Below are 21,313 nucleotides of genomic sequence, written 5' to 3'. Positions count from 1 at the left end.
GGAAGAGCCAAGGACAGCTGATGCTGGCAGGGGCACCTCCCTTGGGGCACTCGGTGACAGTGGCAGCCCCTCCCAGCCTTGGCCCATCTCTCTTTTTATGCCCCCGGAGAAGCCTCCATGATTTCTGTCACGCTCTGGCTGTGGAGAGGGAGAGCAGGAGCTCCTCCCCACCCCAGAGGGAGCACCAGAGCTCAGGCAGAGCCGTGGGATGGGAGGAGAGGGGTTGGGATGTGCTGCCAGGCGTTTGCCATGGAGGAGAAGTCGTGCTGCTGTCTAGACCTTTCTGAATGTTGATGCAACAGTTGACTACTGCAGTACAATTTTGTGTTATTTGTTGAATGACTTTGCATGTTAACTGTAGGCCTAAATAGATTTGCCTTTAAAATTTTTAGAAGTGCTTCATAATTATTTCAATGAGAAACTAATTTTATTTATTAACGATTAGTTGTTTTTAATTATGTATAATACAAAAGCCATGTTTTTCAGGTTTGTTTTTTTTTTTCTTACTGACCTCATTTTATGGTATCTTTAAGAACCACAAAGCCAACTTTGTGAAAACGCAATTTCTTTCTTATTACGGAATTTCATAGTTAATAAATTAATTGTTATTTATTGTAGTAAATTATAACCAAACATCTAAACCTGGCAGGAGCTGTTGCTTAAAGATCTTCCTCTGGGAGAAAAGAGTTGCCAATAGTAAAGAAGCTCCTTTAGTTCTGCTCTTAAAGAATATTTGGAGGGAGAGAAGCAATTAAAAAAAAAAAAAAAAAAGTGGAAAAGGAGGTAAGGATGATCTGGAACATGGAATAGCTGTTCTTACATCAGTGTCTTACCCCACTGCTCTCTCTCCCTACCCCTGTTTGCACATTTGAAGAAGACACTGAAGAAAATGTGTTTGGCTCCTGCCACCCCCCAGCTCCCAGAGCCCACTGGGCCAGGAGCACCCACAGCCTCCCAGGGCTTTCTTTTGTAGTCTTGACAACTCAGGAAACCAGGCTGCACCAGTCCAGGCAACGGCACAACTTAGTACTAGCCACAAATTACCTTTTTTAACCATCTTTGAATAAAAAAGGGGTTGGTGGGGGTTTTTTCTTCAATATTCAGCACATTTTAGGCTGTACAAGTGAAGAATTTTCTGCAACTTTCTTATCATTAGATACTTTAAACGGTGTTCATCAAGTTTACTGAGAGTTTTGTCAATTTCAAAGGGGTTTTTTTTGGGAACACCAGCTACTGGTGAGACAAATGCACATGCAAGTTAAATAAATTCATTAATAAACACTTCAAGTTTCAGTGTGGGTTTTTTTTCCCCCCCTGTGCCTTTTTTCACTTTATAGATTGGACTCAGTCCCACAGTACTGGACCAAGCAGATAATAAAGAAAAAACGTGTTATATAGATACAGATACTTACATATATATATGATACACATGTGCAATACCACATACATATATAGAAATAGAAACAGTGATTTATAAAGCTGTGCCAATTATATTTAAACAGAAATAGTGATCTAAGTGTCAGTGCATTTCTACCTTCCTTTCTCTGCCCCCTAAATAATCCCTTTCTTCTTTTGCCTTACACATCCCTGATTTGTAGCTCACAGCTGTTTTTCTCTCACACCTACTGACAGCAATTCCTCCCAGTCTCCCCAGCAGCACCAGTCAGCTGATGAACCTACAATTTCATTTGCTGTCTTCAAGTCTTACAAATGAAGATTTCCATTACTTTTGGTTTCTGACATCAGTAAATACTTCAAAATACATTGAAAAAAATGTAATGCCATCACCTAAAAACAAGCGAGTAAGGTGTGTGAAGAGCATCCATTCACTCAGAAGCTGAGGCCATGCTCCAGGTAGGGTGGGTGATAACGAAATTATCCCACCTGTCACTAAGGAATTTCTTTTTATGAGCTTTTTCTGAGCTCACAGTTCTAAAACTACTCCCAAATACTCCTAATCGTAGTAGCCAAGGCCAGGACTGTTACTGGCTATGTCAGCCCCCTCCTCAGCAATACACCAGTAATTTATAATTAAAGTCCTAATCACAAGTACTCTGTAAGTCATTAGCAGTTGCTTTAGTGAGTGCTTAATTATTACAGGTCCTCACAGAGCTCAGTAGGGTGATAAGGTGTATTTATCCACCTTCCACTGCTGTGTTCATAAACATCTATAAAGCAAAGCTTTCAATTTGCAGCTCACCCATAAAAGCCATCAATAAATGAAAGCTAAATACAAAATTAAATCACAACAAAGTGCTGCCATCCTCAAGATGCTGCTGCAGTTTGACAGGCAGGAGGGAAGCTGGACATAATCTCTCATAATTTTTCACAAATAGGTTTGAAAAGCTTAAAGCAATGGACAATTCAGATCAATTTTAGTAAATGTGAGCAAAAGGATGGAGAGAATTAAAAGATTTAAAAGGTTTTCACCCAAAACCTTAAATAACTTCTTTTTCAACCAAGGTACATCAGTCTGAGACACAAACTGTCACTGAAATGAAATTATTGTTTCTTTTTCCTTCCTTCCTCAAAAAGGAAAAATATTTCAGTCCAACAACAACAACAACAAAAATCTGTCAGTTCAGAAAACCAAGAAATTAATTCTTGCATTCCTGGAACTCTGTTCCTAACAGCTTACAGACAGACACACATTCCCCTTGGAGGTGATGCCAGGTGCTTCCTAAGGGAAACCCTCCTCTGACATGAAAAGCAGCAGAAGTCCTCCAAGCAGGCAACAGGAGCAGCATCAGCTTTTGGGGGGCTTTTCCTAATCCAGGGCCATTGCCACCACCTCAGTGCTCTGGGGTCAGGCAGGGACAGTCCCTGTGAGTGGCCTGACAGGGTCAGTGCAGGATTAATTAAAAACAGTTCACAGAGGCCACCATAAATCAGCCTTTTTTCCATCTTAAATCCACACAGATGTTTGGGAGCATCTCCCTGTTACAGCAGGCAGGTCTTGCTCACATGGTGCAACAGGAGAAGCCACACCAAGGGATGGAAACCCACCAGCAGAGCTTTACCTGGGCAAGGCACAGCCACCTCCCAGGGCAGCCCGGGGATGGCGTCCCCAGCCCCTGCCTCTCCTGCACTGACACTCTGCAGCTCAGCCAAGCCCCAGGTTCTGCTGCCTTCAGCTGCTCCACGTGAACCCCTGAACTTCCCCCCTCTTCCAAGGGAGGAAACCAGCCAGGTGGGAATGTCCTCCAAGTGACCGGGATGGCTCCAGTTGGGTGCAGCTTCTCCCATCTTTCCCACAGCCCCCTTGCCAGAATGGCTTATCCAGGAGCCAAAGGGCAGTGGAGGGGCTCCTCTGGCGTCTGCAGCTCAGCTGTTGGCTTCCTTTTTGTATTTTGTATTCTTTGGGATGTCACAGTGGCAGATGTGCTGGGCTGATGGGAGCTGGCTGGGAGAGCCTTCCCGCCCCAGGGCAGACAAGGGTGAGGCAGGACAAAGCTCCTCTCTATTAAGGATGAACTTTTAATCCTTTTATTCACCCTCCTGCTGTGTCTGGCTTGTTCTAACTGCCTCTAAAAGAACCTTCTATTTGCTTTTTTAATTATCAGCCTATTGTAGGCAGTGGCACTTGGGCAGTCTAAAGCTCACCCAGAACCCTTTCACTGGTGTTCTAAAGAAAAAGGGCAAAGCCACTGTCATCATTAGTGCCATAATTTTGCCTTTTGCATCCAAATGAGAAAACAGCTGAGCATGGCATAGAAATGAGACCAGGAATAAAGTAGGACTAAAGGAAGGCTTATGCTGCATCCACCTTCATCAGAAAACCCATAAATTTTGAAGGAGACAACAGCATTAAAGAACAGTTAAGTTTCTTCTCTTGCCTTTTCCAACACTGAAATTACTATTTCTCTTTAATTGAGTTTTAAGCTGAAAGAAAACAATCAAGCCTCTGAATTAAATCAGTTTAAGAACAAGGAAGTGTTTTCCATACCCTAAATTGACACAAGGCCAGGAGTAACTCCTGCTGAGCTAACACTGGAGCCAAGGGGAGTCAAAGGATTCAGTGGGAACTGGACAGTGCCAGAATAAAACACATCACTGCCCACACAACACACAGGAAAAACAACCAAGAGATAGAAGAATATCAGGGACAACCAACAAATCACAGAATACTGAACCACCACCGTGTCTTCACCAAGCCATTTGCAGCAAAACCACTGCTGGAATAAATCCTACATGTGACATCCACTCAGATGATGTATTTGTGTTCCAATTCCATTGGGATCATGGAGTGAGTATAAAACATTACATCATTTCAAATTAAGAAGGCAAATCAAGCATTATATATGCACATGTTTTAATTAATTTTAAAAATCATCTACATTTAAGGATCGATTTCAAGGGTTCCCTTATATTTTTTCTGTTACATTAGATTATACCTGAATAATCTGCATAGTGACTTTAACATTACTGTTTTCTTTTTCTCTTGTTTTTTTTTTTTGTTGTTGTTGTGAAAAGTATCAGTTGCAGGTAGCAATGTAACATCTCAACCACAATCACAATACGTGCAGGATGCCCAGCCAGAAGCATTTCTCATTTGACTTGCAGTAGCACAGCACTTTATAATTTGTGCATCAATACTTTTTTTTCTTTTTTTTTTTTTTTTCTTTTTCTACTAAGTTTAGTTCAGATGTGGCTCAAGAAGCAAAACCAAACTTTCTTCACTCAGTCTCAAGTGTGGGGTCAGCTCCACAGCTGTGATCTGCTCCACTGGAGTTACTGACCTTGAATTTTTTTTTTGTTTGTTTTTTTCCAAAGCACACCTACATTTGCCTCCATGCTTTTCTTAACATGAGTGCAAACTTAGGGATGTGTTTTGAGTCCCTTCATTAGAGGGCCTGAATGAACCCTGTGCAATGGCTCTGCCTCCCAGCCCTGCTTCCTTCACGGACAGGAACGTGGAGGGCTGAATGCTCCCGAAGGTGATACAGGGGGAGGTAAGAATCTCTTGAGATGGGAAAAAGGGGAAAAATAAATAAAGCAAGAAAGCTAATTGTGCTTCCAGTGTGAAACTCTGACATGTGAAGCATTTCTGTTTCCAGATGATCAGCCCAGCTGCTTAAAGAAGGTATTCATACCACCTACAGACACCTCAGACACTGAGTCTCCTTACAGAGTCTGGGTTAAAGCCAAGCCTTAGCCTGAGCGTTTCCATGAAATACTCAGGATTAGGTGCTGTGAATACCATCCCTTGCCCCCCCAGAACCTTTCCTTGCCCACAGAAAAAAGTGCTTTTGCTTTTTCTACCTGATAAAAGCTCGGGTTGCTCGGTCCTGCTCCCTATCCCATGTGTTTGTACTGAGATCTGTCCCGAGGGATCTGCACCTGGCTGGCTGTCAGCTTGTGGTGGACGTGGTAAATGCCGAGGGTGATGACGATAACCAGCCCCAGGATCAGCCCCAGGATCAGGGGCAGGGTTTCTTCCAGCTGCTCCCTCTGGTCCACCGGGCACTTGTGCTCTGCAGGGGAAGAAAGAGGGGAAAGAGGGACGAGGCTGAGAGCTGCTGAGCTGCACTGCTGCTGCTGTGGCTCCCCAGTCACAGCTCCACACAGGACGGAGCAGCCGCCAGTGGAGCCCCGGGGAGAAAATCAATTGCTTTGGAGCAAAGTGGAATCAGTCCCAATGCAGAGAAGCAGGGAGAAGCTACAGCTATCAAAGCAGCCCATGCACTGGAAAAACATTTTCATGCCCATGAGCTCTGCCCTCTCTGCCACTCATCGATGGCCTCGATGGGGATGGGGCAGCCACAGCCTGAATTTCCTGAGTGGCTGAAGAGCTGCTTTGTTTATTCAGTTAAAGAGTCTGGAGTCTGATGTGGGAGTCTCAGCATCAATGAGTCTTTAATTCTGCACCAGACTCACCCTGCTCATCATCCAGAGATTCCCCCTCTACCTGCAAGTTGGCAGAGCTCCAACAGCTTCACTGCCCCCTCTCTGTAAGCTCCCCACAGACACGGCACCGGCCCTGGCAGAGCACACACACGTGTGTCTGTGCCAAAGAGCACCCCAGCACCCCACACTGTCACTCAAATATGGCAAAGGAGGAGTAGAAGCAATATGAGCACTGCCAGTGCTTTTGTCTCTGGCTGATGAGTCTCTGCCATAGCCTAATGAACCACAGAAAATAGTGATACAATGGGAAAATACTTTTCTATTGAGCTTGGAAAGGCCACTAAGGTCAGGAAATACGATACACTGGTAATCCTGGCTCAGCTCCTTTACACTTCCAGAGTCTACTGCAGGCTTGAGTGACAGGATCATGAGGCACTTTTTTCCCCACAGGATTGTTGCTTCTCCGTGCTGATGGACAGGCAGAGCCCATGCTGCTGAGATGGGACTGCCAGGCTGAAAAAAAAGAAAAACGCCAGTACCAAGAGAAAATAAAAAAGGGTACGTGCTACAGGAAGGACAATTCTTTGGCTCATGTTCTTCATTGTATTAGAAATGTGCTGAAAACAATGACAACTTTAAGGAAAAAAAAAAACAAAAACAAGGGATAAAATAGAAAGGCTGTGTGTTAGATGAGGGAATACAAAGGGCACCATGAATTCCCCCTCTTGCTGAAGACTGTCCAGATGGGTTCCCTGGGCAGCTGATTGCAGAGATCTGCAATAACCACGAAGAGCAAATGCTCCACAAATCTAACAGCATGTGGCAAAGAGCAGGAAAAACCCAGAGACCCCCAGGCCCAGGCAGGAGGCGACAGCAGGGACCCATCTCCAGCAGTGCCGGCACCTCCAGGAGCTTCACCGCGTCCTGGAGTGCAGCCACCTCCCAGCGATGCCATCAGGAAACATTTCAAGCTGTAAATGAGGTGCAACAAAAAAAAAAGCAAAAGTGAAACGTAGTCTAATACAAAAGAATGTCCTTTTCAGTTCCAGTTGCTCACTGTTTCACCAGAGGAGTGATTAATCACCAGGACTGTGGCACAGGCAACTCAGCAATTGCTGCAATGCAGGGGTTTTGTTTGTTTGTAGTAAGGAGAATGGGGAAAAAAATCCTGATTATTATTTAGCTCCCAAAATTGGGCTTCTAGTGCTCTATGGAATTGTTCCCAGTTTAGGATGCTAGGGCCTGAGCAGCTCACAGGGACACAAGCCCAGGCTGAGCTGACTGCAGGAAAAGCCTCGCACGGAGCAGTGCTGTGGGGCCAGGGATGCTCTGACCCCTCTCCCCACAGGTACAAAGCAGCACCATTCCCATGGGAAGGATCCAGGAGCTCCTGTGCACCCCCCACATGGCTGCAGACAGGGTGTGCTGAGGTGCCAATGAGTAGGGGATCACTGTGGCTTAGCTTAAACCCTACAGACAAAGGAAACCCAGCTGAGAGGATTCCCCTGTGCTCAAACACACCTAGTTTTCCACTCACCTTTCCCTAAACAGGGATGCTCCAGCATTTGCAGGAGAACGGGCTGGATGTGGAGGGCAAAGCTAAAGGCACCAGTGCAGAAAACAGACCCAGCTCTAAAGCACCCACGTGTAACATTTGAATAACACCAAATTTTGCCACAGCAAACCGGCTGCAGGGCACAAAACACGCCAGAGATCTGTGGTCCACAGAAAGCCACAGCTGTGTTTGTCTGTGTCATGACTCAAAAAGGTGTCAACTCCTGCAAGCAGCTAAGGAGGAGAGTTTTTTATCCTGATACTATTTTTAAAAGGATTAAAATAAAATAAATAAATAAAGCCAACAGGAAGGGAAAAAATAAAAGCCAAGCAAAGCTGTCAGTCTCCGGCAGCACATCCCCAAATCCAGCTGGACCTGCTGCACCTCCTCGGGCAGAGCAGCTGCCCCTGCCCTACCCACACTTTCTCCTTACCAGAAACATCCATTTTTGTCCTTGTGGAGCAGACCACCAAAACCTGGGCTCTTTAGAGACTGCTGGGGGAATGGGGGGACCCAGCATGGAACCACTGGGAAGGGCTAAACACAAACACATCTGCAGCAGAAGTGAGGCTCTCTGGGTGCTGACTGCTAGGAGGATGAATTCTCTATTTTAACATTATATTAATGTTAAACCACATCATTTTATGACAAACAAAAATATTTTCACATTTATAACAATATACTTTAACACTTATACAGCATTTTTCACCCCAAGAATTCAAATGAAGCATTTTTCACCTCAAGAATTCAAAGCAAATTGATTTGAAAAGGCACTGAGGTCCACAACACAGCAGGGAGGCAGGCAGCAGGTATCATTGCTGCTCCATCAGCACAGGAAAAGGCAAAGGAGGAACAGGAGGGGAGAAGGGTTTGCATAAAGTCCATGGCAGACAAATTTGGACATTCAACCCCCTCAAGTATGGGTAGGTTGATGCTTGACGAATGAAGAACCACTGCACTGGGAACAGCTACGATTTCAAAACTAATGACCCTGCAGGAAAACAGCCCCTTCTGTCAAATTTTCCCCAGTATTTCGCTCCAGGTCGCAGGGAACTCAGCATTTCCCAAATTACCGGGGTTTACCCTCAGTCCAAGGAAGCAGAAAGGTTCCTGGCAAGTTCAGACAATGCTGGGAGTTTTGCTGCATCCCGAACACAGCAGGGCCACCCCCTTGGCAGGGTGGTGTCACCCCCAGTCCCTGCCCCGCAGAACACCCACTGCAGAGGGATACAAAGGAGGTGTTAAGATACGTTCCTCCCTGTTCCTTTGTGCTGTGCCTCCTCCCAGGCTCACGTACTGCCACGGTTTCTATGGTGAGTGCTCGTCCAATTCCAGTACCAGGCTGTGAAACCACCTAAGAACCCATTTTCCTCTTCCAGAATCCTGCAGAGCAAACACGGCAAAAATCCCGGCAAAAGGCGCAGCGCCCTCCCGCAGGCACGAGCGCGAGGCTGAGCATCAGTGCTGGGATTGTCCAAAGGGGTGGAAAAACAGCCCAGCTCTGTCTGGCATGACAAGATTTTTGAGATTTTGAGATGGGTGTTTTTAAGTAAATAGCTTAATTTTTTTAAAAAAAAAGAAAGACCAGGTGCTTTTTAAAAAGTGGTCACATGCCTTGGTGAAAAGAACCCTTGAGGAAAACGTGACCCTCGAGCAAGAGGTCTCAGTTCCCTCTGAGCCACTCCAGGATCCCAGTCCCTGATTCTCAGCCACTGTATCCCTTTGTATTAGTATTTTTCATCATATTGTTTTATATTAGAATTTTTAGATATAAAATCAAAAGAGCTGACAGTATCTCTAGGGTTCTTTCATCAGTTTAAATCTTCTCACACCTTCTATGATCCAGCTCTCATTTTACTCATTTTCTAAGCTGAAAAATGTACACACATTTTCCCTATTAAAAAAATAATAAATTAGCAAACTCTGAATGAAAGAAAAAAATTCCGCTCCTTCTGTATTGAAAAATAAAAATGTAGATAAATAAAGGTGGATTTGAAAAAAAAAAATAAATATTCTAGCACGTGAATTTAAGCATTCAAAAAACCAAAACAAATCATTCCCTACAAGCTTTTTAACCTATCCCTACCAGGACAGTGTCTAATGAAGAACTAAAGAAGAAACCAGGACTAATGAAGAAACTTTTTCCCCATTTCTTTGTGGAAAAAAGGGCCCCAACGCTCCTGCATCTCAGTGATTCTTCTGCTCTAGCAGGTCTCTTTCTCTACTCTAAAATATTTTAAAATGTTCTGTAGCTTGTTCATAATTAATAGGTATTTTACCTAATGGGAAATTAATGAACCAAAAAGGAGAAGGCTAATTACTGTAACTTGAGATTGGCAGTGATTCTCAGACCCCACAAAGGATCCTGTTTGCCATACGTGTGCCGAGGACGAGCTCGGCTGGTGGGAAGGCGCCGCTGGGAGAGCGGCAGAGCCCTGCATGGAGCTCCATTGATAAATCACCTCCCAGGATCTCTGACCACCCTCTCCAGGTGCTCTCTGCTGGTTCACTTCCTGGGGAATTCAGCAAAAAGGAGTGTAATTGAATAATGAGAGTAACAACAAGAGAAAACCCCACTGAGCTTGACAAAGAGAGAAGCCATGCTGTTCTCCGGAGGAGGAATTCCCTCCATGTGTTTAAAGATTGCTAAACTGACATCATCTCTTTGTATGCTGGAGAAAAAAACCCCACCAAACTACAGCACAAAAGAGAAAACAAAATAGAAACAAATTTTCTGCCTGTCAGGAATGGGCATATCAAGAAAACAGCAGGTAGATTCCTTTGGCAATAAGCCCCAGGTTTGGTTGTTTTAACTGGGAGCTCTCGGACTTCACAAGTTTGGTATCACAGAGACACAGACTTGTGTATTTTAAACACGCTGTTCTCAGCCTCCAAGGGCTGCCCAGCCCAGCCCTGAGTACAGGAATCCTGGATCCACAGGAGGAAAGAGAGGGTAAAGCTACACCAACAAAAAAAGAATTACAGCAAGCTAGTAAGTTCTACTTTTTTCTCTCTATAAATCTAAGATAATTGTGGTACTACTTTGATACAAAAAAACCCTGCCCACAGATAAAACCTACTCAGTATTACACTGGCCTTGCCATGAGTAATTCAGCCAGGCAGAGATCTGCCAGAGCCAGCACATGCAACAGCACGAATTTACTACATCGGTGAGAAGACGCGAGTCGTGAGTGCAACCACTCAGCTCTGCAGTCAGTGCTGGGCTTTTAATTGTGTTCCAAAATATTTCCCACATGCAAAATAATAAAGCTCCACATTTTTAATGCTAGGCTTGAATAGCACCATTTTCTAACTCATTATTAAAAGAGTTGGTTATTACACATTTTATGTGCACCTGGTTACAATAAAGGGTTTAACTAATTTTAGTGCTAAGGCAGCACTGTGAAATGGGACTGGTTTTACCTAATCCAAGTGAGCATGACTACACTGCCTCCTTCAACCTGATGGGAAGGCCAAGGGGGAGCCAGGGAGGAGGAGTACCATGGGTTCCTCAGGATAAAGGAAGCTAAAACTGCAGGAATCCTGTCCCACAGCAGCAGCGCTGCAGACTCCAGTGCAACCCTTTCATACAAACAGCATGTTTTAACTCAGGTTTTCTTTTATCTGCCATGGATGTTAAAGAATCCCAGAAGGAGAATGGCATTCCATGTTTGGTGCTTGAGGAGCCTCACTAAAGTACCCTGTTACGCTTCCTCCACCCTCACAATGAGCATTAATCAAACTGAAGTCAGGAACGTGCACCCCCAGTGTCTCCTGCCACTGCAGCCCCAAGCTTCCTCAGTGTGCAGCAGCTCTAAGAAGCCCCTGGGGCTGCACTGAAGCATTTCTGTGCTGCAGAGGAGACACCTCAGCCTCAAAGAGCTCCCCATGGATGCTGCATTGGAGCTCGCTGGAAATCTGACTCTACAAGTTCTTACAGAAGCCAGTGTACACACAGTGATAGCCCATACCTACTTTGGCAGGTAGGCTGAATTTGTAAAGCCCTTTGAGGAGCCCCAGAGTTAAGGGATGGGTTGGAGGGACTGCAGGAAGCACCGGTAACAGGCTGCAGTGAGGGGAAGGTTGCTCTGGAAAAGGTGGGACTCAAATTTTTTCAGTCCTTTGCAACATCCCCAAAGGCCATGGCAGCATCAGCACCTCGGGAATGCCGACGTGCCTTTGCCTGCTCCTTACCTTCACTGAAGACAAAATCCGCGGGGATGTCGAAGGGCTGGAGCCGCACTTCTGACAGCAGGAGCTGCACGGACTTCTGGTGGTCGCTGGAGACGAGGGAGATGGTCTGCTGTGCCTGGCACTCGTAGGAGTGCCCGGCGGGGGTCACCAGGGCCGAGAGCCGATGCGAGCTGGCCGTGTGCTTCGCGGCTGGCCAGGGGACACAGACAGGTCAGGCCCCGGCCCCGACGGGCCTTCGTGAGCAGAGAGAATGAACCGAACGCGTGGCTGACACGGCCGGGGCGCAATGCGGCAGCAGTGGCCCTGCTGCTCCTGGAGTGTCCTCCCGGGCTGGGACCCTGCTTTTGTCTGATACCCCACACAGCCAGGGCAGCTCCCACACCGGGATCGCCTCCTGCAAGTGGGAACACACAGCTCCAGCAAACGGAACCGTCTCTGCTGCCGCCAGCTCCGCTCCTGTCACAGTGCCTGGAGTCCATAACATCAGAGAAATGGTTCCCATTAATAGAGACTCAGCCTGGGAGTGTGATTGTACTCCCAAATTCCCTACATTTGGGAAACAACCATTTCTGAGGCTGCACTTGGGCTCTGAATCCAGGTGGGAAGGAGCAGTGCTATTGGGGACCACGCCACAAAGCAAAACACGCCATAAAGCCTTTCCTGAAAATACAGCGTGACCATTTCACCCAAGCATAAATTATGAGAAAATGTTTTCCCATCACACCAAGCTTGTTTTGCAAGCAAAGGCCAAATGTGGCTGAGCTAGGTGGAATGAGGGATATCTTCCACCTCCCGCTCCTCTGCAGCCCTTTGTTCCCCTCCAGCAGCACAAAAAGGCAATCAGTGCTTTGCGTGGGCAGGGGCTGATGAGGCATGGCCAGCTCCGTGTTTTGGGGACTCAAACAATGGAAACACCAGTGGGAAAAACAGCCTCAAAACCAGCATGTCTTATGGCAAAAACTCTAAATTCCCTATTCATTGGAGTTGGAAAGTCCTGAGGGAGAACAATTTGCAAATGACAATATTTCATTTTTCAATTCAAGACAACACATTTCTGAGCCGAAATGAAATAAAAACAAAATGAAAGCCAAAAGAATGGAAACCCGGTGAGAAAAGAGGAGGCTGCTGGGTGCGGAGGTGTGTAGGGGTATGATACTAATGTCAATCTCAGTTATCTTGGGAAACTGCTGCTTTCCCACCTATTCAACGATCATCAGGATTAACCTCAAAACCAATCTCCCCACAGGCAAGGAGACAAGCTTTTCCAGCCCAGGTGTCTCCGTGCCCCACCTCCTCGGGCCCTAGGTCCCGCAGGACAGCCCGGGCAACGCAGCAAACGGGCAGAGCTGGGCTCTCCCTCCCACGGCAACCGCGGTGATTAAAAACAAGAAAAAAAAAAATGAAGGAAAAAAAATTTAATATAATATGCTATTTAAACTCGGCAGATGGTGCCGGCTTTGTCGGGAGTGTTTGGGTTTTTTTTCCCGTAAGGTATATTTAAGCGAGTAGCCCGCAGGGTGCTCCCCTCCCAGCCCGCCCGCCGCGATCTGCCTTAAACCCCGAGCCCGGGCGCTTACGGCTGACGGCATCCTTGAAGTAGGTGCGCTCGGAGGTGTCGTAGGTGAACTGGATCCGGCTGAGTCTCCAGGACGCCTCCGGCCCCCGGGACGTGTTGTGCCCCTCCTGCCGGGACAGGGCTGGTCAGAACCCCGCGGAGCCGCCGCGCCCCCGGCCCAGGTCCCAGCGTGCGGGGAGCCCGTACCTTCAGGAAGGAGAGTTTGAGGGTGTACGCTTGGTCCAGCCAGGAGAGCTCCAGCTCCGACTCGTTCGTGCCGCACTTGCCCTTCATCTCGGCTCCCCTCGACAGCGGGATATCGGCTTGCTCCGTGATCAGCTACAAGAGGGGAGCGGGGCTCAGTGGGGCGAACCCCGAGTCCCCCCGGGCACCCACGGGACCCCCACTGCCCCGGCTGGGAATCCTCGGAGGGGATAAAGGATTTCCCGAAAGTACCGGAAGATGTGTGGGTGTGCGTGTCCCCTGCCACCCCCGGTCCCGCTGGAGCCCCGGACCCCCCCACTCACATCCACATAATTGCTGGCCCACACGTCGTAGGGGACGATGAATTTGGCGGCGAATTCGGCCATGAGACACGTCGTCCGGTTTTCCCGCACCACGAAGATGTCCTTCTCGGGGTTAGGGGAGAGCCCGGAGAGGTTTTCAACTTCTTGCTCGGCGGCCAGGCGAGCCGCGGCGTCTGCGGGCACAGCGGGGCTGAGCGCCGGCAGCCCCGGGCCCGGCGCCCCGAGCGTCTGCCGCTCACCCTAACACCCCCCGCCACCCCCGAGCCCGCCGGAGCAAGCTACTCTATCGCGACGGGGCGTCCCTGTCACGACAGAGCAGGCGGAGGAGATGTGGCAGCCAGTGGCGGTGAAGAGGGACCGGTGCCGTGACAGCGCCGAGTCTGTGTCAGCGGCAGTCTCGTCGTGACAGGGCTCCGTGTCGCGACTCGCCACCCAGGTACTCACGCAAGATGAAAAGCAGCCCCGGGAGGCGCCCCCCGGCCATCCTTTCTGCTCGGTCCCGGCGTGGCCGCGGCTGCTGCAGCTGCTCCTCCGAAAGGTCCGCTCCGGAAAAAAGAAATTAAAAATAAAAAGGAGGGAAAAAAAAAAAAAAAAGCCGCACACCTCCTTTCTCAGGAGCCGCACGGGCTGCAAAAGCACTGTGCTGCGGAGTGGCGGGGAGGAGGGACGGGGAAAGTGTGTGGGTGTGCGGGGAGGAGGAGGAGGAGGAGGGGAGATGCTGGCGGAGCTGATGGAGCGCCCACGCCGAGGGACGGGGCGTACGCGCAGCCGGGAGGGGAGGAGGGAAGAAGGGATTCCCCCCCTCCAGCGCTGGGGCCCCGCCGAACCAGCGGAGGAGCTGCCGGGGATCCCCGCGGGGACCTCGGGCCGCCCGACGTGCGGCTGGAGCGGAGCCGGGCTTACCCCGAGCGCTTCCCGCTCCCCCGGCAGCGCCGGCGCTGGGAGCGCGGCCGGGACCCCCTCGCCCCGGGGTTGCGCCGCCCGTCCCTGCTGGAGAAGCCGGCGGGATGGAGGAGGGGATGCCTATTCCAGCGCCGGCTGCTCACGGAGCGTCACTAATTTCTGTGAAGGCGAACAGCTGCTCCGCGTGTTAATTTAGGAAAAAACGTGCAGCTATTTTTGTGTGGCAAGGTCAGAAGCAAACCCGCATCCTTCTGTGAAAGGCCGTCTACACACCTGAGCTCTAAGATGTGACAAACCACAACGCGCACCGTAACCTAGAACCCAACAGCCCCGAGAGGGTGCTTTAAAACAGAAACAACACCGCCCGTGCGGGCGCTCTTTGGAGGGGACAGGCAGGAGGTCGCACCTGGGGTGCACCTCAGAGGTGGGACAGGTGCCAGCCGAGCCGGGGCACTCAGGGTTTTGTCCCTGAGCTGGGTCGAAGTTGCGAGACAGCGAGGCCCGGCGCTGAGCGGAGAGGGGGCTGCGAGGCGGGGTGAGCCTACGGAGGGCTGCCCGCCCCCTGCCCTGCCCGCTCCGGGGCCCCTCAGCTCCCCGCCAGCTCAGCGCCTTCCCTCGCTCGCTCTCAGCCCGGGGGCAGGCGGCGCTGGGCCCCCGGGCTGTCGGCAGCGGGGCCGCGGGAGGAGCGGGCGGTCCCAGGCCGGAGCGCCCGGCTGGGCCGCCGCTCCGTGAGGTGCAAGTGCGGCCGGCTCCCGTGCTGCTCCCTCGCTCCGGGTGATGCGGCGTTGAAATAACTTCTTCAAACCTCTCACCGGGACCTTTTATCGGAGCTTTAACGAGCTGCCACTCTCGCTCAGGGACCAGAAGCACACCGAAGTATTTATGATTTACAGTGACATCAATCCCCGGAGCAGCGGGGATGAGAAGCCCTACACTGAGGATGGGTTTTTGGTAAAAAGCCAAAGGGACAGCAGCGATCTGGAGTGATGGCGTTACTGGATTCACTATCAGTTCACGTTTCTAGTTCAGGAAAAGGCATCTGGAGGAAACGGTCCAAGGTTTTGCAAAGCAAGATATTGCAAGGTGAGTTTTGATTGTGGGTACCTTTCTCTGCCAGGGAACACACGTGCAGAGAACATACATTTTCTTGCTGGGAAATAGCATTTTTTAAAAATAAAAACAGATACCAAAGGGACATAGTGATTTTTGTAACTATAATGTTGAAATTAGTTTTCTGCTTTCTGTACATATTAAATGTATTCTGATCATTTCCTCTCTCTCTCCTGTTTCACGAAAAAAAGCCATCCCTACACACCCCCAAATTGAGTCAGACCTGTGCCAGTTGTGATACAGGATTAACCTAGGGATAATAATTTTGGGGGAGTATATAAAGGAAAAAAAGAAAATCTTCTATAAAATATAACTTTTGACCATAACAGGCTGTATTTCTGTGGTGATTTTAGTGCCTGGCTTCCTCAGGTTGTACACTAATGAGTTCAGTGTTTAACTACCCTTTATTTCCTTCTCTAGTCCACTATTTAATTTCCATCCTTTCTGATGTTTCTAGGCAGCTTTTAAGCCCTGAAATACACAATCCTGAGCAGCTGCCCCTGCATCCAGCCTGTGCAGGAGTGTCCAGGGAGCAGCTGGGAGAGAGCAGCTGTGCTGGGGATGGGGGCAAGGCTGCCCCACAGCACAGAACCCTGCTCCCCCAGCTGCACAGCACAACAAAGCCTTCAGCTCCAGTGACAATTGCCACTTCCAGCCTGCAGAGCTGCGTTCATCCTGCTCTCTGTGGCAAAAAAGGGCAAAGGCCTAAGACTTCCTAGCATCAAGCAACCCCCAAAACACAGAGCAGAAAGGTCTCACCTGAGTGAGTCAGTGCAGCATCAGCCACCCTGAAATGCTGTGACCAGGGACAATTTATGGTCCCACACTGGGTCACCTGAAACCAGCCCTGCCACCTGCCCTTACCCCCTGCTCTGCAGACCACCTGGGTACCTCTGAAGGCTGAATCCCCCTTGCCACCCACAACTGCCAGACATAACAACTCTTACCAGCCTCCTCGAAGGGAGCACACAGCACGGTGACAGCCAGACCACAGCACTGGGACCGCTACTGACACATCCAGCAAGGAACAGGGCTTTACATCCAATTGTGTTTGCCACTTGCAGCTGGTTTCACAGGCAGCCCCTGGGCCACAGCACCTTGAGTCTGCAAGGAAATCAGCTCTGAGGGATATTTTGGGTCTCTGGTGATCAGTTTAACTGCATTTGGGTGGTGCAGGGGTTAAATAGGCCCCCACCTGGAAATAGTCAAGTTAATGATCAACCCCCGAATTACCAGAAGTGAAAGAATAGCAGGCTGCCTATGAGGCCAGGGTGTCGTGACCCTCCCCATCACAGCTGAGCTGAATTTATCTGAAGTGATTCAGAGAGGCAAAATCTGCCACTTCCCTCGATGAAATTTCAGTGAAGTGGAATCTATCACCCCGGCAGGGAATGACATTTTAAACTGCTTTAACTCAGTATCAATGTTCAAATTGATTAGCCTATTTCATCTCAATGGAAATTCTCACCTCATTACATTAGCGGCCAAACTTCAAATAATTTTTGAATCAAATACTGCTTAAACAGTATTTCAAAACACTTAGCTGACAAAATTCATCACTTAATTTCAAATTACTGCCTGCATTTTATGCTAAATTGTCAGTGGATGAAATACGTATCAGTGTGGGGAGCTGAGCCTGGCAGCTGAGGTTTCCTACTCGGCAGTTTCAAAGAAGCCCATTTTTCTGTCTGAATTGATGGATGTCTCGCTCCTGGCTGAGCAGGGAGCACAGACTCAGACTCTGGACAGTATTTTTTGTCCTTCCAAAACCTGTGTTTTCCCCTGAGAGATGGATGGGATGCTCACCAAGGAATTAAATAGGTTTGATCTTCCTCAGGGAGGGCTGTGGGCTGCACCCAAGCCCTCCATTCCCAGTGGTTTCTTTAACAGGTAGGGTAGGGCTTTCCAGCCAGGCTCTAACTGAGCCTAAGATGCTTCACCATCCAGTTCTTTCCATACCTGGCCTGTCATTTGCTTCTCCTTACAGGCTAAAAACCACTGCAGTAGGCAACAGTGTAAAATTCCAGCTCACGGCACTGTCTCTACCAACTGTGTTTTAGAGGACATTTTTAATGAAGGGAAAAATCATAATAAAAATCCTGTCCAGCATGCTCTGAAAACCCTCCTGCTCCATCCAGCACTTGAGCCAGGCTTAGAGAGCTGCTCTCTGTACACAACCTGTCTTTTAAAACATTGTGGATCACAAAGGACCAGGAGCTACCTTCATAGGCTGTGGCATCAGAATGGGAATTCTGAATATGCATCACAAGTCTGCTTAAACCCTGCTTTAAACACCTAAGGATTCACTGACCTGTCTCAGTTGCTGCTACACTGCACTCAAGTTGCTGCATTTCCAGGTTGTGCTGCTACACTCCACTGGGGCACTTCTCTAGTGCTGCACAATGCTTCTATTACTTATATGAAATTAAAAAAAAAAAAAAAAAAAAGACTCCTTTGATTAAATAAGCTGTGATAGAAGTATATTTACACTATGCACATTTTTACAGGAAATACAACTTGCTAAAAATCTGCAATTAATAACACCATCACCCTGCAATTCACTGCAGTCAAAACTAAAGGATTTGAATTTTTAAGGTTTTTATTAGAGAAGTTGAAAGTTTCATCTCAGGACTGACAATAACATAATTATCTTTCTTAATTTATTTTGTTTATAGGAATATGTAGAATTTGTTTGTACAAGCATATACAACAAAGTAATTGGTGCTTAGTACATTGAAATCAGAAATCTGATTTGTTCTAAACTACCAGTTTTCCATGCAGTCATCTTTGAATTGGCAGCATGGACAAATTCCAAGCCGAATGCTTACATGCATTGTTTTGCAATATAACTACAGCAAGCTCTGGAAACATGCAAATTAACACATTAGCAAATTGTTTTTATATCTAATGGACATAAAAAGGTTATTCCTGATATGAAATTCTGAAAATCTGCATAAATACTTCTGTGTAAAATTAAATTAGTTATGTACTTCTTTTTTACTACAAGTATCAAGAATGCCCACGTAATTAATATACACACATATATATAGAGACCTTGTAATGCTAAAAGTCTTTGTAATTAATCAAACAATATTCTGTGCCATACATTTACTCAGTATTTACCAGCTAGTAGCATGACTGTGGTCATATAATAGGCATTAAAGCCTTAGTAGCATTTGTATCACATGCAAACATACTCTTAGCATTTCTGTTTACTAATTTTATCATGTAGCAACATGTATGTGATTTTCTACAATGTTGTGTTTCCCAAGTGTATAAATACTTTTTACATTTTCACAGTTACAAACTTTTTGCCAAAAGCCATTTGAACAATCTTTTAAGTTACAATGAACTGTAGTATCCGAGATCTGCAGCAACAGGATCAAAATGCAATTTCTATACAAGCAATGTAGGATGTAAACTTTTCTTAAAGTGCCTAATATGTAATTCCTTAGAGCACTGATCAGTTTTGGCACGAATACACTGTATTTCCCTCAGGTTATCCACTGCAGTAACTTCTACAGGATATTGGCTCCTCTCAGACATGATAGAGTTGATATGGCACTTGTGAATGACATCATTAGGCTGCAGGAATACCTGTCAAGTTACTGCTGCAGCTGATGAATTTGGCTGATGACTTTCTACACGTTGTACTTTTGAATATATGCAGTTACCTTTCAACTGTCTGCTCTCTGCTGCCTGAAAAATAACACTTGAAATATAATTTTAAATCACCCAAAATCAACTCCTTACTATCCTAATTATTACTTGGCATAAGGTCCAGTTCAGTGGGCTCAGGGACATCAGGTGCCGAGCATCTGACAAGGCGTGGCACGGCAGGGTCTGGCAGCGTGGGCTTTCTGCACAGCACATCACACATGAGAACACAAATGGGAAATTACACGACTCAAAACTACAGCTTTGTTGCCATCTGAGATGATGTTAAAGGAATTTCCTGTGTTTTGAGGCTCTGATCATGTGATTCTGACACAGGCAAGGTGCCTGGTCAGATACAGAAAAGAAAACAGGCTGGGGTTTAAAAAACTCTCTTAATCTTTGGGTCAGGGTTTTTCTGAACAAAGGAAATTCTTACGGAAATTCAACGAAGGAAATTCAGTGCCCAGTGTTAAAAAAGAAACAATGCAAACCTTAAGACTTGGTGGTCGGTAGCTACACTTGATATAATAAGAACAAAAAAACCCCAAACAAACGCCTGCCAAAACCACACCAAACCAAAAGGCCACTCATCAACCTCAGCAATGTTATTTTGAATTTTGCTCTCATTTTAAGGATGCTGTGCTCTCCAACTTCAATTTGCTTGTTGAGGCTTTAAACCACTGTTGCCGGCCTGCGATCCATCTCTGCTTCCAGCTTCACCATCTGCTGCATCTCCTTTGCCTGCAATCCAAAATAACCGCATGAAGCGTTGCATTAGACCTTTTGCTCCCAAGGAAGCACGTTCACATGAGAGTGTCTGAGTGAAACACAAGCAAAACACACTGAAGAGATAGGTGACAACATTATTTTTACATTCCTTGTCCCCCTACCCCATGTCACTCTGTTTTCAAAATCAGATGTAATCCTTCTATCTACAAATCCTTAGGAAATATTTTTTTATTCTGTTCTGGGAGTCATGGGTTGACTTTCTAAAGTGTGTGATAAAATGCAGAAGCCCCAGTTTTGGGGAATATGCTAGGCAGATTCCAATTTACTGCTTCTCCAGATAGGAAATGTCTGGGAATGTATTCCCACTGCTGTTGTGAGAGTACTGCAATGTGTTAATGCCTGAAATTCATCTGTGATCTGGATTTGTTTCTTTCATAAAGACATGGAATGACAAAAATCCATCAGTGTAACATCTCCCTTGCAGAAGGCAAGATTTTTTAAGTAGTTATTAAAAATATTTTAAGTATTTTTTGAAAATAGTCTGTTTTTAAAAATTAATTTTTGTCTGACCTGGAGATCCTTATGATTATAGAAGGGGGTGTTTTTCACCTCAGGATTAGAATACTGCTATGTGCTCCATGTGATTACACACCCTGAATCGACCTGAAACTGTATCCAAATGCATTATGCAAAATCCAGCAATGAATACATGCCAGACCTCCCTATAAACTCTGCCTGCCTCAGGCTCTGCAGGCAGAGTTAAAGCTCTGTGTGTAAATGGTGACTGGCCTGGGAATCCCCTCTCAGAGGGCACTTTTTAAATTCCCTTCCCCTCTCTCTCTCTCTCTCTCTCTCTCTCTCTCTTAGATGCACACACAGCCACACTCTCTCCTCCTGCAATCATGTTTTGGTTCAAAACTCTGCAGTTTAAATGAACTAAGAGTCAGCATCTCCATTTTCCCTGGGGGTTCTCAATCTGGGAAGTTACTTAAATCCATACCCCAAGGACCCTGAATAAACTTGCCAGAGGGCAATCTAACCCATCTATACAATCAAACTCAGGAGCATTAGGACAACTTTTAGGAAAAGACAATCCAAGCTGCTGTTTTCTTGGTGTAATTGCTGTATATCCATCATGCAGGGAATAATGGTTAAGGGACTTGATTTATATAAACTATGCTCCTCCAGAAGTTATAAAATTTTCTTAGACAGGGAACTTTGCTATAAAAGCTTCTA

At 47.0% G+C, this 21,313-nt stretch overlaps 2 protein-coding genes across 11 annotated transcripts in view; both read right to left on the bottom strand.

Moving 5' to 3' along the window:
• Nucleotides 1-29: 29 nt before the first annotated feature.
• LAMP5 (lysosomal associated membrane protein family member 5) lies at nucleotides 30-18,090 on the bottom strand. 2 transcript variants are annotated; one of them, XM_015620544.2, is made up of 8 exons: nucleotides 18,003-18,090; nucleotides 16,639-16,795; nucleotides 14,123-14,221; nucleotides 13,679-13,851; nucleotides 13,359-13,490; nucleotides 13,174-13,279; nucleotides 11,597-11,785; nucleotides 30-5,474 (listed from the first exon to the last, which is right to left on the bottom strand). In XM_015620544.2, the coding sequence occupies exons 3-8, from the start codon at nucleotides 14,160-14,162 to the stop codon at nucleotides 5,296-5,298; spliced, it is 819 nt and encodes a 272-aa protein (XP_015476030.1). In that variant the 5' UTR covers nucleotides 14,163-14,221; nucleotides 16,639-16,795; nucleotides 18,003-18,090; the 3' UTR covers nucleotides 30-5,295. The 2 variants fall into 2 exon arrangements, with proteins under 2 accessions (XP_015476030.1, XP_033369077.1); XM_033513186.1 differs by lacking the exons at nucleotides 16,639-16,795; nucleotides 18,003-18,090 and having other exon boundaries at nucleotides 14,123-14,379.
• A 182-nt stretch (nucleotides 18,091-18,272) lies between these two features.
• The window catches only part of PLCB4 (phospholipase C beta 4), a 185,322-nt gene continuing 182,281 nt past the window's right edge, over nucleotides 18,273-21,313 (bottom strand). For 8 of the 9 annotated variants that reach the window (XM_033513185.1, XM_015620529.3, XM_015620528.3 and 5 more), the window contains one exon: nucleotides 18,273-20,089. In XM_033513185.1, coding sequence (XP_033369076.1) covers nucleotides 20,001-20,089 — 89 coding nt within the window. In that variant the 3' untranslated portion in view covers nucleotides 18,273-20,000. The remainder of the gene's footprint in view (nucleotides 20,090-21,313) is intronic. The other variant, XM_015620532.3, reaches the window with a different exon arrangement.

Source organism: Parus major, chromosome 3, assembly GCF_001522545.3.
Source record: "Parus major isolate Abel chromosome 3, Parus_major1.1, whole genome shotgun sequence".
NCBI classification, from domain to species: Eukaryota; Metazoa; Chordata; class Aves; order Passeriformes; family Paridae; genus Parus; species Parus major.
Note: the sequence above shows the minus strand (reverse complement) of the source record. Positions and strands in the feature narration are given on the sequence as shown.

What these genes read in the sequence shown, in the direction of transcription:
- LAMP5 (XM_015620544.2), bottom strand. Translation starts at nt 14,162, where the DNA reads ATGGCCGGGGGGCGCCTCCCGGGGCTGCTTTTCATCTTGC. An exon ending in GGGCCAGCAATTATGTGGAT is followed by an intron (nt 13,491 to 13,678) that starts GTGAGTGGGGGG and finishes CCCCTCTTGTAG; the next exon opens with CTGATCACGGAGCAAGCCGA. An exon ending in CTTCAAGGATGCCGTCAGCC is followed by an intron (nt 11,786 to 13,173) that starts GTAAGCGCCCGG and finishes TCCCCTGGCCAG; the next exon opens with CCGCGAAGCACACGGCCAGC.